The following is a 19022-nucleotide window of genomic DNA, read 5'->3' as shown; positions in this document are numbered from 1 at the left end:
CTGCTGTCTTTAGTGATTTGCAAAAAGATAGTGTATTTGTGAGACCCATTTGTGCTGAGGTGGGATACATGTCCCTATAATAGATATGAATATGATCGTATGAAGGAAAAGTTCAGAGGCCTTTTGGCTGACGTTCAGACTAACATCAAGTTGACAGAAGAATGTTTTCCGTCGGGGTGTGTGTGTGTAGATTATTAATTTTCTTTACATTTTATATCCCGCTCTTCCCCAGCTCAGAGTGGTGTACTACATACTTAGGTCTCTCCTCACAACAACCCTGTGAAGTAGGTTAGGCTGAGAGAGACGTGACTGGCCCAGAGTCACTCAGCTAGTTTTGTGGCTGAATGGGGATTTGAACTTGGGTCTCCCCGGTCCTAGTCCAGCACTCTAGCCACTACATCATGCTGGCTCACCTGTGGTTGTCCAGATTTTGCTGAACTACAACTCCCATTATCCCCAGCTACAACTTGTACAGATTTCCCCTAGCCATACCTTTACTCTGCAGCTACTTCTGCCTCCTGAAAATAGGTCCCTGAGGGTTACTCTCAGGGTCAGATTTTTGTGAGGCCCACAGCTGCAGAGGAAAGGGGCGTTGGTGAAGATCTCCCCTTGTGCACCCTCTCCCGTGTGACATTAGTCCTAGAGTTGACCAGGGCACATCCATGCTGACCCCTGAATGCAATAAAGGCTTCTCTTCATCGGGTTTGTGAATCGAGGAAGCGGAGCCTTGTTCTCGCCATCCTATTAGTGGATCTTTGTATCTTGCTGTTGAATAACGGAGTTCAGATCCTACAATGTCCCCTTTGGGTCTAGAAATCTCATGGTAAGGTCTTGTGTGTGTCGCTGCTGGAGGCATGTCACTTTCGCTGTCTCTCTTCTTTCCCTCTTTTTTTACCTCCTGATTATGGTAGATTCATCTACAGGAATGGATGTTTCTGGCCAGCTGGATGAGGGCGTGTTCAGGCCTCCCCCTCTCTCCCCCTCCCCACTAATTAGCATGAGACACTGGAAAACTTTCCAGCACAAGCCTAGCCAGGAGGAGTGGTAACTCTGTTCTTGTGCAGCTCTCTTTCCTTTCAGTGGGGCTTGCTCAGGAGAACTTCCCAGAGGATTGGGGCCTGTAAGTCGAGATCTGTCTTGTCTCTCACTTTGGTGCCCTTAATGGCGTACCAAACCTGCTCTGCCTCTCTTTGTCTCACAGTAGAGTTGCCTCTGGGGCATGTTGCATGTAGAGGCCTCAGTTCCTATTGAAATAGGAACATAGGTTGCTGCCTTATACTGAGTTAAATCATTGGTCCCTCTAGTTCACTGTTGTCTTCAGACTGGCAGCAGCTTCTCCAAATGTGTGGGCAGGAGTCTCTCTCAGCCCAGTCTTGGAGATGCCAGGGAGGGAGCTTGGAGCCTAGATGCTCTTCCCAGAGCGGCCCCATCCCCAAAGGAAAATACCTTACAGTGCTCACATTCCTAGTCTCCCATTCAAATGCAAACCAGGGCAGACCCTGCTTAGAAAGGGAACTGTTCTTGCTTGCTACTCCAAGACCAGCTCTCCTCCCTATTTCTTCTTTCTCTAATTATTTCTATCTCCTCGTGTTTTAATGTTGTGTTGTAAGCTGCCCAGAGAGCAATTTGTTATGGGGCAGCTAACAAATAAACTTTATTGTTTGTTTGTTTGCTTGCTTGTTTGCTGGCTGCCCCATAACATTGTTCTCTGGGCACTCACAAAGTAAAAGCATGCAGTTAAAACACAAAACAAGATTACAATAAAACATAAAAACATTTTTAAAACTTAAAAAAAAGGCCTTGGTGTACAGGAAGGTCTTCAACTGGTGGCTAAAAGAACAAAGTGATGATGCAGTAAATAGCCTCATTTAAGAGGCTATTCTCTAAAAGAGGTGCCACCACCCAAAAGGCCCTCTCCCTAGTAGCCTTGCCTCATTTAGCAAGGTTACTTGGACCAGGGTCTCTGAAAAAGATCTCGTGGGCTAGCTAGGGACATATGGGGCAAGGCACTCTGTCGGGTAGCCTAGTCCCAAGCCGTTCAGGGCTTTAAAAATTAAAACTTAAAGGCCACACTGGGGGTTTTGGCCCCAAATCTCTCAAGCCCAAACCATGGCCACTGGATGACCCTGTGATGCGATTCCCAAGCAGCGGTGGCAGTAACTCCTAGATGGACATTTTGAAAGTGCACCAGCTTCTGCATTGATGGACTCTCTGAATTTATCTTTTGCAGGCCCAAAATGTTCAGCTTACCAAGGACATGACCCTTGCCAGCAACCGTAGCCTGGCTGAAGGCAACCTTTTATACCAGCCAAAGTTGGATGCCCTGAAGGCTGCACTGACGCAGAAGTACCAGGAGCTGCAAGTTATCTTCGAAGCATATCAGATGAAGAAAACCAAGCTAGGTAATGCCTCTCTGGTGACAAAGCCTTCCCTTGATTGTGTCTCCCTCTCAGAAGTATCCGGCAGAATTGGACCTCCAGATGAGCTCTCTGTGGCATGCATTCTGGATTCTTAGCTGTTGTAAATGATTGCAGGATGCTGCCTGAAAATCTCAGTACCAAGGGGGCGGCAGCATTTAATTGGTGGTTAGATTAATGAGTTTCAAAGCAGCATGAGCTACTAAACAGGATCTCTCAGTTAACTGGGGGTGGGGGGCCTTTAAAATACATATTTATAAAAATTCAACTGGCAGACATTGTAGAAGTATTCCCCTTGCTTACTTAGAAGAGAAGACCTCTTTTAATAGTTTCCAGCCTGCAGCACTTCTGTGCACTGCCTTAAAAACAAAGGTTCATTTTTTCTTTAGAACTATTGATGTATGCAGGTTTTAGTGCGATTGACTCAAACTGATACAACCCCTCCTCCTTCCTAAAGTTTAAGTAAAAACTCACCAAGCGTGTGCTATTCTAGTGAGCCAGATGCGGAGAAAATAGGCCTTGTATGCGTTGAAGAAACAGATTCAGTGATGAGAGCAAACCTGACCCGTGAGCGGCTGTCCCTGACCTTAGAGATCACCAGACTTTTCTCAGTAGGTTTATAATGAGAGACTGAGCTGCAGATCACGAATTCCCCCCGTTCAGATCTTGCCTCTGGCATGAGCTCATGTTGCGTCAGCGTGTGGGGCCACAGCTTAGTGGTAGAGCATCCTTTTCGCATGCAGAGAGTCCCAGGTTCAGTCCTTGGCAGTATTGCCAGGTAGGGCTGGGAAAGACTCCTGCCTGAAACCTCAGGGAAGCCGCTGCCGGTCAGAGCAGCCAGTACTGAGCTCGATGGACGAAGGGCCTGACTCCATATCAGGCAGCTTCCTATGTTCCTAAGTCCCGAAGCAAGCCTCTCCTCCTCTGTCCCATCACATATTGCAGGGGAGGTATCCAATGCTGTATTTACCTGAATCCAAGACTAGGTTTTTCCAGGCTTTCTGATATTAGAAATCAGGAGGTTGTCTTAAATTCAGAGTCCTGTTCCTTTTGAGTAAATGCAAGTATCACCTATATTTAATCTCTACTTTTTAAGGGGGTTGTCTTAAATTCAGCATCTTCAGTTTGGATAAATATGGGTACTTGCATGTATTACCGTACTGTAAGGATGACAATACGGTAATCAGTGTTCTTCTCTCTCATTCTTTTCCATCTGTGTGCATAATGAATTTTGTTTTGGGTGGTAGTATCAAGGCAGTGTGTGCACACGTGCATTCAGAATGGGACCTTCCTGATTAAACCTAAGCAGGATCTAAAATTAACTTAGCGGACATTAAAAAAAAAAAAGTGAGTGCGTACACTTTAGAGGGAACCTTGACAGTAATACATGTGAAGCATTTTAAACACACACAAGCACTACAGAAATGCTAAGGAATGCTTAAGAGTCCTGTGTTTCGTAGCCCCACCTCAGCATCTGTGCAGCAATCATCATCATCATCAGAGCTTGGTTCCAGTTTCCAGCTTCTCAAGAGCACCCTGGAACTCCAAAGGGCAGCCTGCCTTCTTGTGCCGCTCCAGCACCACAGTCTGCTTGACTTTGTGGGCATTGCAGTAGTAGAGTGAGCGAGTGTTGTCAGTAGGACTGTAAAATTACTCTTGTGTGGCCGCCTGAAGCATCCTGCATTTAATACCTTGGCTTTGATTGAAGGTGCCTCTTGTTTTTATTCCATCTGCAGACAGACAATCCAGCAATGCTTCCCTGGAAACCTTGCTAGCGCTGCTTCAGACGGAAGGGGCGAAGATTGAAGAAGACACGGAGGTCAGTGGAAAGGTTGATCCAAGTTTGCGCTGCCTGTGTGTCCTCGAGGGACACTCTTTCGGGTGGCCTCCCTGCTATCTTGGACAGCCAGGCACTCCTGCGAAAGCAAGGGTCTCTAGAGAAGTTCAGCCAGCTTTATCCTCCCACAGACACCTGATTGACTTGCTTGTGCCTGTCTGCTGAATATAGGCCACTGCCGTATTTGTTTGGCTTTATTTGCTTTATGGGCATATTCCCTGGGTTTAGTAAAAACAGCAGAACACTTCCACAAAGGCATACGTATGCTTAGTGTTGTTTACACTGGCTGGCAGTAGCAGAAGTCATTCCCAGCTTTACCTGGAGATGCTGCCAGGCTTTGAACCTGGGACCTTCTGCATGCAAAGCAGATGCTTTCCCACTATGCTGTGGTGCCGCAGGATTCCTTGAGCCGTGGCGAGGAAGTACACCAGTCTCTCCTTGTGACGGGGTTTCCCCAGAATCCAGTGGCCATGGCCATGACAGGTGATAACTTCCTGCTTTTTGGGCCCCATCCTCCCCCCTGCCCCATCTGGGTTTTTGCTGGTTCTCAAAGTAAGCTGGGAGAGGGCCAAATGGTTCTCTTTTGGAAATCCTGCAGAGTTGGGGCTGCTGTGGAAAAGGCTCTTCTGCTTGTGAAGGCCAGTGTCCTCTCCTCATAGGGTGGCCTTCAAAGCAAGGTGTCCTCCAGAAGTTCTCAAGTGCTGGAGGCAGGGCAGGGACACCTACCGGCAAGGGTTGCAGGCATCTTGACACCATCTGAAGATTCACATCTGAAAGAGAATGGCAGGGGGGGAGAAGCTTATTTCCTCGCCCTCTTCAATCCTAGGCCTTTTCTAAACCATGAGCCCCCAAACCTTGAAATTGTAGTCTTTGTTTTGGCTATGATTTCCCCAGACCCTTTTGACATCCATTAAAACCAGTAGTGACTTCAGTAGGGAAGGAAATCCCCTGCAGAGAGAGAAAGATGAGGGAGGAATAGAAGTATGTGTGTGGGCAGACCTCACAGCAGAATAAACCACACAGCATAAACAGTCATTTTTAGACTTGCAGGTCACCCTTATCTCGGGTGAGCTACAGTTTAGGAGACACAATCTCTGCTAAAGCCCCTTCCAAAATGTTTCCTCCCCTTTAATTAAGGGTTACTCCCCACCAGCATCCTTCCTCTAGTGCTCCTTCAGGGGAATCACTTATCTTCAAGCCTACACCCGCACAATGGTCGTCCTACCTGTGTGATTCCAGCTTGGAGTGGAAGGAGCTGCATAGAGCGTGCCTGGACTCTTTTCCTCCCGGTCCTTGAGGCGCTAAAGTAATTTCCTAGGCATCCACTTGCCAAGATGAGCCGCCTAAAGAGCCTTCACGGACTCCTTTGGAATGGGTGGCTAACACTCCCCTAACACTCCCCTACTTGACATCGCCTGTAGTCTAATGAATGGCTTGGCTGGCTGTTTGGAAAATGACGTCATGGCACATTCCTGTCTCCAGCAGACAGGGAAGCACCGTCGGAGCCCTGCTGGTGAGAGGCACAGGAGCGATTCTGAGTCATATCACGTGACTCAGATGCCTACTTGGGAAGCGCTGAGGACATGGCCTGTCAGTGTCTCCAACCAGCCCCACATTCCAAGGCCCGCAGTGGTGGAGCAACGTCTTTGGCATGTGTTGGCTCCTGGGTTCAGTCCTGACCCAGTCGAAGGATCTTGGGTGATGGAAGAGTGATCTCGGCCCAAGCCTCTGCCAGTGATAGTAGATAGAGCTGGAATATTCCATAGTTCCCCATGGACAGCGTCCTGCATCAGGGAGGAGGAATTAGGAACATAAGAAGCTGCCATATACTGAGTCAGACCACTGGTCTATCTAGCTCAGTATTGTCTTCACCGACTGGCAGCGCCTTCTCTGAGGTTGCAGGCAGGAGTCTCTCTCAGCCCTATCTTGGAGATGCTGCCAGGGAGGGAACTTGGGACCTCGATGCTCTTCCCAGACCAGTTTCATCCTCTGAAGAGAATCTCTTCCAGTGCTCACACATCAAGTCTCCCATTCATATGCAACCAGGGTGGACCCTGCTTAGCTAGGGGGACAAGTCATGCTTGCTACCACCAGACCAGTTCTCCTCCGACAAAGGAGGATTACATGCAAGGAAAGCTGGTAGTGAGCGTGTATTGCGGTAGTGAGCATGTATGTCCTCTTTGCTAAACAAGGTTCACCCTGGTTTTCATTTGGGTGGGTGGCTACCTATGAGCCCTGTCTGCTGTGAGCGATTCCCCTTACGGCAGGGGTTCCCAGCCTGTGGTTCTCCCAGTGCTGCTGAACTACAACTCCCATCATCCCCAGCTACCATTTATTGTGACAGATTGTGAACCCCTGCCTTAGGGGAGGGGGCCGTAGCTGACTGGCAGAGCATCTGCTTGGCATGCAGAAGGCCCCCGCTTCAGTGCCTGGCAGCATCTCTGAGTAGAGCTGGGAAAGACTCCTGCCTTGGAGAGCTGCTGCCAGTCAGTGTAGACAGAATTTTTATCATCAGTGAGTGGAAAGCGTTTTGCTCTGGGCGGCAGTCTCAAGGCAGTGTGCGCACAGAACACTCTCTCTCACACATGGACAGGATTGATGCACGCAGATTTCTTATTTTTTAACCTTTGAGAAAGAGAGAGTCTGGAGAATAAACCAACCAACCTCTTAGTAGCCATACCTACGGTGGCCTCCTCATCAGGAACGAGCTAGAAAGCTCCTGAGACCCCTTCTCTCTCTGGGTGGGCGGGTGGGCGTGCTTTCTTCCTCCTCCTCCTCCTCCTCGGGCCTGCACGTTGAGTGGTCATGCTGCCAGCCACAGCCACTCTGGGTTTCTTTGATCTGCCGATCCCAAGAGATGTGGGGGAGGGAAAGACTTGAGGGCCTCAGACACAGAAATAAGAGGTGGCTGCAGTGTGATAACCCAGCCATTACCTTTCGCAATCCCTCCCCTTCTCCAAGAGAAACAGGCATAGCCAATAAAAAAAAGTTCCTCGCCCCCACCTCGACAGCTTTTATTTTTTGTTTTTAAGACTTGTGGCAGCAGTAGCTGGGGGGGGGCGTTCCCCCTTTTGTCCCCTAAAGATCACCCCGGCAAGATGGGTCGCAGTGGCAGCGACTGGCTGCGGGGAGGGGGAGAGTGCCCCCTTTTTTCACCTGTGAAAGCCGGCTGCTGTGCAGTGCGGCAGGATGGAGGGCAGCGAGCTTTCCATGCGGAGGGAGGCTGGAAACGGGCTGCATCGAGCAGAGCCCGTGCAGTCACTGGAGAGGAGATGAGGGGGAAGGAGCTCGCTGCCCCCTCGTCCCACCGCCCTGCACGGCGGTGGGCTTGTGTGCCCGGTCGGTGGGGGTGGGGAGGAGGTGGCGGCGGCGGCAGCGGCAGCATCCCTGGCTAGGGAGAGGGGGAAACGGGGTGGGGGTGGTGGGTGCAGCAGGGACTGTGCGCCTATGCGCCAACTGGGAGAGAGCAGTGCCCCCAAGTATCCTCAGTGGGTTCCTCTCATTGTGCAGATGGCGGTCGGGCTCTTGATGTCAGAATAGGCTCTGCGCTTGCTTCCACAGTCTGTCTCTCTTTCTAACGGTTCCTTCAATGTGTGTGCTAGACCATGGCCGAGAAGTTCCTGGACGGGGAAGTTCCGCTGGACACCTTCATTGACGAATATCAAAGCCAAAGGAAACTGGCTCACTTGCGGCGTGTGAAGATCGAGAAACTCCAAGAGATGGTGCTGAAGGGACCCCGACTCCCCCCGGCACCCCCTCAGCCCCGAGCGATGGAGACGCCCTCGGCGCTTCAGACTTCCGAGGCCAGCACCCCTCCTTCGGTGGTGCCCCGCCGCCACCCACCCCTGCCGCCCCCTGTGGCATCAGCATCGGTCCCAGCAGGGCGCTTCCCTACCCCATTTACAGCAGCGATGAATGTGGGGCCAGCCCTCCCTTACCCAAGCGGCCCCTACCCACCTCTCCCCCCACGAACAGGAGTTCCGCCTACGAGTCAAATGCCACCGCCGGGATACCCCGCTCAGTTTGTGCCCCAGTACCCCCCAGCGCTGCCCCAAAGACCACCGCCTCGCCTCCCACCCAACCCTGGCTTTATCCTTCAGTGAAGACGCCATCATGCCCTGACTCGCATATCGGTGCTGTCCTCCTTACTCCTTTTCGCTCCCTGAGACTTGACCGAAGCAGTGGGAAACCTCCAGGGCGTTGCACACGAGTAGAAAAAACCCCAGGCTTGACAACGGGTGAAGCATCGGTGCATTCTACAAATGTGACCATGTTTATTCTCCTCCCCCCCCCCACTGAAAGGGACACAACATCTGCATAAAACTCATGGTGGGACAGCTGGAATCTGTAAACTTGGTGAGGGGTCTCCTTTAGAAGAGGGGATTTGCCAAGCCCTTGAGAGACACATTTCAGCCAACATGGAGCCTGCTGTCCTTCACGGGATCTCGTCTCCTCAACTACTTGATTTGAGCACAGTGAACTGTGAACTACCGATTCCACAAAACCCATCTCCGTTTGGATATTCGAATGGCAGCTGTGGCACAGGTGTTCCGACTACAAAAAGCACCGTGGAAACTCCCTTTTGAACGGCTTGGCAGCCTCGTTGCTTGTGGGACGCGAATGAGTGTGGAGTTCAGTTTCGCTAGTTGACAGTGGTGTTAGCACCTGATTGGGGTGGGGTGGCTCTCCCCAGGTCGCTGCAAGTCCCGTTTGTTTTGCTGGGCCCTTGAATTGCCTTCTTAAAGAACGTGTGTGTGTGTGTGTTGTGGTGGGGTGGGGGGAGATTAGGGGACAATTTTCCTCTTACACATAACCTCCAGAAAGTCTCAGGATTTAAAAAAGTAATAGTGAATTGAAATTGTTTCTTGCTTTGGGTAGTTTGGCCATCCCTTCCACAGCTTGTGCCACTGGAGAGGCCTCCTGCCGCTCCCTCGCCTGCTTCCTGCCCCCCCCCACTCTCACCACCCCCCTTGAATACCACTTGTCTAGGAGGTGCTGGAACGCCACCTCTTGCTCCTAAGTTCCCCTGCCATGAAAGCAAGAGACGCTTCCAAAAGCCTTCGCTTCTCCTGCCTTTGCACTTCTTGGGTAAGGTCTGTCAAGTATGCGTTTGATGCATCTTGCTTTAGCCCATGTGACTTCTGCCCAATTTGGTGGCCAGTCGGCATTCTTCCAGTCTATATTCCTACCATCTCCCGACCCCAAGCCAAAGGCCCCTTGCTACTGGTACCTTCCTATCTGCCACCTCTTAGGCCAGGAGAGGGCCTTTCTCCTCCTCCTGTAACCTTCTGTTCCTTTCTGAAAGTGGAAGAACTGCTTCCTTAAGAGGTCTCATTTGAGACTGCTGTTCCCGGTATGGTCATGGCCTCTTGGGTTTCCCCCCCATAACTTTTTGCAGTCATGATGGCTTCCAAGTTTGAAATTGCAAATGCTGCTTTCGGCTTTCCAGGGGCTGGCTCTCGGTCCTATACAATTTGCGACAGAATTGAAAAGCTGCTAAATGGACTATAAACATCCCCCCCCCATTGTATAGGGGGTTCCTTCAAAGAGTCTGCTAGAGGGTAGACTATTTTGGAGGATTAACCCATTTCACACCATGGCTCACTTGGGATTTTGAGTCGTCCCTGGATTTCCAGAAGCATGGAACTCTGAAATGCCTCGGGGTGGGGGTGGGGGCTTTTGGGGCTGCCCTTGAATTTGGGAGGAGATACGCGGAGCCTGAATATTTCAGGGGTTTGTTCCATGTTCCAAGCCGAGGACACCTTGTTGGATTGCAGGGCCTTGCAGCGTCTCAGAACAGAGCTTTCGGAAACCTGGAAAGAAGCAAATGGGAAAATCAGTGGGAAGAACAGAAGGTGGAATCCATTGACGTACGTGTCATCTTGCAGTATGACTCTATGAGAGGGCGGTGGGTTGTGGGGAGCTCAAATGGTATTTCTGTTTCTTTGTGTTTACTTCCCATCATAGTGCCTTTCAGGGACCGCTCGTTTGATACAAAGGCTATGAAATCATGTAGGCTGAATGCAGATAGAAAGTTGTGCTGTCTTCAGTAGCTGGGAGAATTCCCTTGTGTGTTGTCGAAAGATGCATCGTTAAGGCTGTTGGAGTTGGCATGGCTTGCATACTGGCAGCCGTAATGCAACTCTTGGAAGTTGTGCCTCTTTTGCAAGTGGCAAAAGAAGGAATGTTGCTTCTCAAGTTGAGTAAGAGGCTCAAGTCTGGCATCAAGGCATCAAGGCACTGTATGGTGGAGGCAAGCACTCTTCCAAAAGAACCAGGTAGTCACAAAGGCATCTGGGTGACGGACTTCTTCTATAGAGCTTTAACTCTCACCCTCCAGTGACAGAGATGTGGAATTTGTCTTGCTTGGTCCGAAGTAATGAATATGACTGGCAAACGTGCGTCTAGCGTAATAGATCCTTTTCCCGCTTCTTGTTTGCACTTCTTAGCCCAGCCAGGAAACTGGGTGGCAGGAGTTGTAGCCACTAGGGATCTGCAGGTCACTTTGGGTATTATGCTGATGGGGTGGCAAGAGAGTATCCAGCCACCCAGTGCCGGAGGGGAAAGCGTGGCGGGGGAGGTAAGAGCCCCCTCCCCATGCCTTAAAGGAGCCCCCACCTTCCAGGTACGCACAGAGCCGGTTCCGTGCACACCCCTAGTAGCCATTAATCCTGCCCCAATGGCTGAGCAAGGTCTTTTCGTGCAGCAAGAAAGCTGATCGGGCTGTGGGACTGAGAAGAGGCCAGCCAGACCCGTCGTGCTGGTGACTAGGTGTTGAAAGCATTGGGATGGGAGAGCCAAAGGTCCACCAAATGGGATGGCCAGGAAAGCATCCATCAGGCTCAAGTGCCACATTATTCCATTCAGGCAGCACATCTCTTAAAATATGGCGAGCAAAGCTGCTCCCGGCAGCATGTCCACATCTGGAGCGGGGGAGGCGAGGTGAGGCTGGGTGTTGTCCCTTCAGCCCTGTAGCCTCATGAGGAGGAGGAGGAGGAGGAGGGAGAAACAGGCAGCCACACTTCTAAGGAGGCTGTACGACCTATAGAGAGCAAATGTGGAAGTGTGAATTGGTTGGATCGGTGCATTCATTTTCAGCCTGCCTGAATGTAAACTCCCAGTTAATCTCTTAATGTAACTTTCTTGAACAGTTGCCAATGGAGACTTCCCCACCTGCTCCCCAACAGTCTCCCCACCTTCCCTGCCTCTTTCCCCACCTTCTTCCTACCAGTCTGCAGCGGACACGTTACCCTTTGGCGACAGAAGCAAAGCTTTTGCCAGGTTTGTGCAACCCAGTTCGGCCATGAAGGGATCGGAACCGAGTCTCTGTCTGAGCACTTCTGATCTGGGTCCCTGTCTGTGCATTTCAAGGATGACTGAAAAGAGCGAAATGCAAACCTCTCTGGCCGGGAGGCCCCTTTCTTCAAGCCATAATAGTGTGGATTGGTGAAAAGTTGGAAATGTTTCCCTTTCACAGGTCTGACTTGGTGCCTGCCAGCAAACTGCCAGGCACATTGATCTTGGAACAGGATGTGTTGCTGTCTGAAAATGGAACTCTGAGCCAAGATCAGTAGGGCCTGACTCTTTGGGCCCTGGTGTGGGGACTCGCTCCTCCAATGTAGACGTGGGGCTTATGAAAACCTTCAGAAAATCTGATGCCCAGAGGCTTGCTGATGAACCCAGCCTGGGACCTCTTCAGTACTCTGTGGACGGCACGTGACTTTTCTCTTCCTTACAAAGCAACATATCCTGGTATTTGCTTACCACTGTGTACCCATTATAATTTCCTTCTGGCACGGTGAACTGTGAGTTGGTTTATCCTTTTGACTTTGTGTGCTGCTAATGGTGGAGTGTAAAAGCTTCAGGCATCAAGGCTTGGGGAACTGGCTTTGGGTTCCTTCAGAAGTCAGCGGTGGTTCTTCATAAAGGATGCTTCTTGCCTGACTCACCAAAGACACAGAGGTGATCCCGTGAGTCACTCCAGTGTCCAAAGACATGTGTCAAGTTTGGTTGCATGACTTAAGATGGAGATGGAGCCACCTTCTGGCTCACGGGTCTGTCTCAAAACTGGTTGTGTTGCTTATGATGATGAGTCATTCAAATGACAATTTGGGGTGAGAGGCTGCTTCTTGCATTCTTCTAAGGGTTGATTCGCAACTCCTGGTAGCTTAGTCACAGGGGCGTCTTGGAGCCAGCTGTGTGTGAAATGCAAGACTCTAAAGCAGGGTGGCCAATTGAAGGCTCTCTAGCTGCTGGACTACAAATCCCACCATCCCTTGCCACATTTTACTGCAGCCAGGGAGGATGGGAGTTGTAGTCCAACAGCAGCCAGAGAGCCTTGGGTTGACCATCCCTGATCTAAAGAATGCAAGAATTTGCACCACCATCCCTCCCTTGCTTTAGAATTCATCTTTTTATATCCCTCGGTGGCAGACAGGCCTCTTCTTGATGCTTGCTTATAACTTTATCTGATGCCTGCCAAACCAAGATGGGTACCAATTGTGTCTTCCTGCCGTGTTTTATAATGCTTTCCCTTTGATTAAAAAAAGGATTTGTTCTCCTGGTTCTCCCACACCTGCCCCCTTACACATCCAAAAGTAAAATTTCAGAGCCTGCTGTTGCCCAAATAGGCTGAGGGGCCACCCAGACTTGGCCTTGTGACTTTTGATCAGAGCCTCCTTGAACTGCAACTGCGAGGGCTTGTCTACACTGCCTGGCTTCTCCCTAAGGACCTCTGGGAATTGCAATACAGGGAGAACATTAAAGGGTGTCAGAAGTCCTGGTGTGCTCTCAAGAGTCCCCGGCTTCTGGGTCAGGAGCTACGGCAGGCAGACTTAAAACCACTTGCGTTGCTGACGTTCGGTGTCGCCTTAGTCTGTAACCAGGGACATTTTTGCAAATCTGTTCTTCTCTGTTCTAGGTGCTGAACTAGCATTTGGAATGCACAGGACACAATGCCATAAGCCCAGTTGTGGATTTTACACTGCATATTTCCATACTTAAGTGTCTGGGGACTGATATTGCCCACCTGTTTCTATCAGGAAATAGCCCAAAAATGTATGTGTGTTTTTAAAAAAATAATGCCTTTTTAAAAAAAAAAACACTCCTTTGCAATTGCTGAAACCATTCAGGGATACCTCATGCAGGAAAGAACCACACTACAACCAGCTGCCGTGAGGAGAGTCCCCCCCCCACCCAGCCAGGAGCAATGCATCATGGTAGACGAGTGACTGGCGCGTGCCTTAGGATCACTGTTTGTGACTTGTTGAGAGGAGAGACCCGCATATCTTTCAGCTCAGCGGCCATTTGATTGTCTCTGTTCCAAGGGCTCCTTTTTCCTACTTCAGGGGTTTTTGAACAAAACCCAAGGCAGTATCTGCTATTTGCTTGCTTGTCAGCCGTGAGACGTTAGACCAGTGGCGGGACCTAGTTTGCTGAGGAAGACTCTGCTCTTTGAGTCTGAAGTGGCAACTAGGAAAAAAAGAGTCACAGGGCGGCTGAGCTGGCTGGACTTGTGCCCACTCCTGCCCTGGGCATTGCCAACTGCTGGCACGGCTGAGAAAATGCTGGATCAACTCTTCTTGCCTGTGAGTGGCAGAAAAAAAGGCCCTAGCGTGTGAGTCGCCCTTGTGTATAAAGGCCTACTTCTGCTTCAGTTTTGGAGGGCAGAGGGGGAGGTTTCTGGCGAGCGCCTCCTTGCCAAGGACCACAAGTTTCATATGGAGCAGAGCTGGGGTGGGGTGGCCCTCCAGATGATGTGGAACCTCAGCTCCCACCATTGTGGCTGGGGGCAAGGGGAGTTGGAGGTCATCGTCATCTGGAGGGCCACGTTTGCCCAGCCCCGATGCAGAACAGGGGTTCCCAACCTGCGGTGCCCCAGATGATGATGATGAACTACAACTCCCAACATCCCCAACTGCAGTTTATTGTGCCTGGGGATGGTGGGAGTTGTAGTTCAGCAATGTCTGGAATACCACAGGCTGGGCACCCTTGATGTAGCATGTGTTGGAGCAAAATAGAGGCCATACCAATAACTTAATATAGGTAGAAGAGTTGCAGCAAAAAGGAAACCGCCATGTTTGAGGTTCAGTGAGCCGTCCTCTTGAGTGCCCCATAGGGATGCCCCTAACCAGCAGTAGCAGAAGTGTGAGCTGGCTGCTGCAGTGAATGGGGGGGAGGGAGATCTCTTTCATACACCTGCTTGCAAGTAGTTTTCTGGTCCTGCTTCCTTCTCCGTGGATGTATGTCTGCTGTAAGGAAGCCTTGCCAATGGGGCTAAGCCACAATGTATAGGAGACAGGAGAGGCTGATCACAGGAGTCTTCCTGACCAACCAGAGACTCCTGTCTGAAGAACAGGATTGCGAAGCAGGGCTTCCCCCACCCCACCCCCTTGCGCGGTAGAGCCAGAGAGAGGCTACTAGGAGTGTGGTTCTCTCTCGTGCCAAAGCCTACGTTGGCAGGCATTATGATTTCAGATGCCTGCAAATGGCAAATACTGCCTGAACAGAACTTGCGGTTTGTTTAATCTGACAAAAGCAGTCCTTGAGCTCACAGAGAGAAGTTTGAATGGTGTTAGAATAGAGAGTGAATCTCTTTTAGTGTTCGGTTTGGAATGTTTATAAACTTTTTGCTGATCTTTATATGCAACTTTGCAAGTGTGTGTGTGTTCAGTATACCCGTACTGTGCAGCTAGTGGTGTTAGTAGTCTTTAAACAACACACTTCTCCTGCGGTGAAAGAAGCCATGGTCCCTTAACAGGGTTAATGGGGGTTGGGGGGGTGGGGCGGGAAGAGAACAGCCACTTAAAAAAAAAATTGTCCTAATTCACTGCTCTTAGAGTATCCATGTGTAGAGAAGTCAGGTAATATGGAATTGCACAAGACCGCAGCTTGACATTAGTTCTGAACTATTTCTTGGTTTGTATTTATTATGGGGAACGTGGGAACGGATTTTGCTGGCTGGCATAGCTCCATTCATCCAGATTTAGCAGCAGATGTGCAGGACGGCTTTGTGAAGCCTCGCGTGCGTTCTTCTTGTGGCTTCTGATAATGCAGTCCAAACAACTGTAAGCCAGTGTAACATTTGCTCTCAACAGTGAGGCTGGCTGTGTGCATTAAGTGACAAAGTCGGGGACAAGTATCAGGGCAATATTCTGGACCATTAAGCCTTGCTACTCGTGCCTCAGGGTGCTTGTTACTTGACACTTAATCTTTGAAATGGAGCATGCTGGCTGAAGCCCCAAAGCAAGCTGCTGGGAATGGAGAAACTTTAACTAGGCCTTGAGCAAAATCTCACCCTGCTCCAGAAGGATGACATCAACTAATGTAACAAGACTATAAGTGTGTTCTGTGTGCTGTAGAGCAGATGAGAATGTGGTTAAACCAAGCTTTGGAGCTGAAGGCTGTTCACTTTTTTCTCTAGAGTTGGCTGTTTTTATATAATGTAACCAATTCAGGATTGCAGTGATTACTGAATTAAAAAATCCTAGATTTTGTACAATGTTTGTCACTGATTGTTTTTGGAGGCAGAAGGGTTACAAATGTTTGTGCATTCAGACTTCCCTTTTCAACTCTTGCGTCTTGTCTCCACTTCGGTGAGAAGCAAAACAGTCCTGTGATTCTTCCCTTTCGGGTACCTCCCCCAGACAAAGTCTTGGACAAGCAACAGGTACAGGCAGACCTCGTTATTCACGGGCTTAGGTTCTCTGCCTACAGCCTTGAATTCGGAAGCATTGGTATCAGAGAAGCTGGAGGCTAGGTCCCAGAGTCTCAGAAAATGGCCTGGAAAAGCCCCCAAGGGACACCAGGGGGGACCGGTGCCTTGGCCAGCTTGGACAGGCATGCTTGGTGGCAAAGCAAACCATGGGTAATGCGGTCCACCTGTTTTCCCTTCCTGTAAGGTGCTGCAACCATGGTGCCTTTGAGGTCTTTCAGGCCTCCAGCCCCACAACTTAGTCAAATGCTGTGTTTAAGTTTGGTTTGGCTTGGTTGCAGAGGAGGGCAAGTTCAGAAGCTGCCGCTCTTGAAGGTCACCTGGAAGTTTGCAAAACTACTTGCTTCTGCACTGCAGTGTTTGGGAAGACAAATACACCAAGACCACTTGACACTTTTATTGCTTATGTACAGGAATACCAGAAATCACTTCCTTGCTATCCAAAAATGTAACAAATTAAGACAGACTTATTTTTTCATCCGATAGCTGAAAACAAATGAGAGAGAGAAAAAGTGGCTGCTACTCTTTTGAGATCAGACTCCCTCGTTTAGTTCTGGACCTACCTGCTGGCTTCTGTTCACTTCCAGGAACAGTAATTTTGTTCCAGCTACTAGGCATGCGTGCCCAAGATGTGGTTCAAAGCACATTGAGCACTTTTAGGGACATTAGGAAGGGGGAAAAAGAACATGTGCTTACATGTGACCCCAAAATCCCCATTAGCATGCACGTGGTGTCCATTCCTTTATCTTGAAGTTCCCTTTCTAATTGCCCGAAAAGTGCTCAAACCGTGCTTTGAATCGTGGTTTGGGTACATCTCTACTGGCTACAATCCTAAACTTGAACAGGAAGTAAGGGCTTGTAAGCATGCTTAGGATCAGCTTTCAGGATGCTCTTCTCCCACAAACAGGCATTTCCTGTGCAGAACCCTGGTTGCTCCATTAAGAGGGAGGAGAGACCCACACACTGACACTACCTGCAGCCTTTACCCTGGCTTCTTGCCCCTTTGGAAGTAGTGTCCAACAGGCAGCTGCTACTTCATAGCTGCAACAAGAACCAACAAAGTTTTAAGAAATGCAAGTGGCTGGTTCAGACATGATTTGAAACCATTGTTTGAAGCTGGTTTGTGCCACTCACGGCTTCCTGTTGGGTCTGAATTCGACCCACTACCAAACCACAGTTAGGGATATTGCACCATAGACACGTATGGAGTCCTGAGCAGATGGGAAAGAAACAGACAAGGTAACACTGAAACAGGATCTCAAACATGAGTCCCTGAAAGTTCTTGGGTTACAATTCCCATAATTCCTAGCCACCATGGTCTGAATGCTGTACATCTGGAAGCTCAAAGCGAGGTGTGGATTCTGAACGATGGTTTCTTGTTATGCCTGAATCTAGTCACTGTCGGGAAATGAACAGGATGAAATCAAACACGTTTCAGGTAATTTGTTTAAATGGTCCTATTCAAACACGGAGAGGAACTCGTTCCCTTTCCTGTAAGCTTCAGAAGCACCTCCTCTACTCTCCAATGTTAATGTAACTGCTACAACTAGTTCAATCTTGCCACACTGGGAAGGGGGTGTTGTGCATTTTATTCTAGGTTGGGATTTGAAAAAACTTTTTTCCTTTTTCAGAAGTTGTTAAATCCCAGTTGCAGAGGCGGCTTCACAGCCTGCTTTTACACTGCGTCTAAATCCTGTCCTTTTAATACACTAAGAATCCGAAAGAAATGTTCTTCCTTTGAGAATTTTCATCCCATGAGAGAGACTCTTTTTCAACCTGCAGGATGAACACTGTAAAAAGAAATCCAACTGCCTACTTTAAAAAAAACCCCAAAACTTCACATTTCTTTAGAGAAGTCTCTACTACAGTAATAGATGCACCAACATTTACTTCCCCCCCTCCAACAAAATCCCTATAACTTTATAAATAAGACTTGATGGTCAGCACGGTGAGGTCCCTCCCTCCCGCTCCTCACAGATTCACACTGCTTTAAGAAAGCAGCCTGTGTCCCACTACTAGAGGGCCGAGGAGGAGACCTTTCAGAGTAAAGGCAATGCCAGATACAAGGCAACTTGAGGAGTTTTCCATCGGCATCTGTTTAAAACACAGACATGTCATGGCTTCAGAATGTCCACACCTCGGGGGGGGGGTCCTGGCCCCCACCCTCCGCCCTTCCCTTTGAGAGGCAAAAGTGGTGTCTGAGGACAAAACCCTCCACCAACAGGCAGGCAAACCTGATCCATCAGGTTGCAGGGAGTAAGTGGGGTGATGTTTGACTCCCGCGGGGCCCCCTCCTCTTCCTGCTGGTGGTGGTTTCCTGGGTTTGCGTCCCGGTCAGGGTCAACGCCGCCTTAGAAGTTCACAACCTGTGCTTGGTAGACACCGTCTTCTTGGGCCAGCTAGGGGGAAAAGGAATTTTTGAAAAGGTTGCTACAGACCAACATGCCTACCTCCTCCAAATCAGAAGGCTCTGCCCACAGATTTTGAGAAGCATCCCTTCTTGTGCCATGTCTAAATTAACCTCTCTTCTGGTTGCATCCCAGCCGCCTTCTCCCTCCCTCTCGCTCCCTCCGAGAATACCCACAGGTGGCTGTTGGGTCTCCTCGACAAAGGAGGATTGTAACCTCCTCCCTTGTCCCAGGTCCTGAATCAAGCCTAAAATCAGTGCAAGGGCAGCAGTTCGAAAGTCCCTTCTCTCCCCAGTGAGGTCAAAGTCGGCAATCCAGAATAGGAATTTGTGTCTTTGGCTTTTACTACTCTGAAAGCACACTGTTTGTATAGAAGTGAATTACTTAAGGGGGCTCCTCTCAAAACCCCCCTTTGGGAATACACACTGAAGACTGGGATTGCACTCGCCCCCTTAGCTAAGCAGGGTCTGGCCTGGCTGCATATGAATGGGAGACTAGAAATGTAAGCACTGCGCTCTGGAAAGAGCAGCTTGGTTCCAAGTTCCCTCCCTGGCAGCCTCTCCAAGATAGGGCTGAGAGAGATTCCTGCCTGCAACCTTGGAGAAGCCGCTGCCAGTCTGTGAAGACAATACTGAGCTAGACGGACC

General features: G+C 49.7%; 2 protein-coding genes across 4 annotated transcripts in view; one reads left to right on the top strand and one right to left on the bottom strand.

Annotated features, from left to right (window-relative positions):
* VPS37B (VPS37B subunit of ESCRT-I) overlaps positions 1 to 15754 on the top strand; it is a 32539-nt gene extending 16785 nt beyond the window's left edge. Inside the window, exons 2-4 of the mRNA XM_053279900.1 lie at positions 2231 to 2402; positions 4154 to 4236; positions 7857 to 15754. Of these exons, the coding sequence (XP_053135875.1) occupies positions 2231 to 2402; positions 4154 to 4236; positions 7857 to 8357 (756 nt within the window). The 3' untranslated portion in view covers positions 8358 to 15754. The remainder of the gene's footprint in view (positions 1 to 2230; positions 2403 to 4153; positions 4237 to 7856) is intronic.
* Positions 15755 to 16349: 595 nt separating this feature from the next.
* HIP1R (huntingtin interacting protein 1 related) overlaps positions 16350 to 19022 on the bottom strand; it is a 59029-nt gene continuing 56356 nt past the window's right edge. For all 3 annotated transcript variants that reach the window (XM_053280295.1, XM_053280297.1, XM_053280294.1), the window contains one exon: positions 16350 to 18366. In XM_053280295.1, the coding sequence (XP_053136270.1) occupies positions 18319 to 18366 (48 nt within the window). In that variant the 3' untranslated portion in view covers positions 16350 to 18318. The remainder of the gene's footprint in view (positions 18367 to 19022) is intronic.

Source organism: Hemicordylus capensis, chromosome 15 (assembly GCF_027244095.1).
Source record: "Hemicordylus capensis ecotype Gifberg chromosome 15, rHemCap1.1.pri, whole genome shotgun sequence".
In the NCBI taxonomy this organism is placed as follows: domain Eukaryota; kingdom Metazoa; phylum Chordata; class Lepidosauria; order Squamata; family Cordylidae; genus Hemicordylus; species Hemicordylus capensis.
The sequence above is the reverse complement of the archived record's forward strand: the minus strand, read 5'-3'. Positions and strand labels throughout refer to the sequence as shown.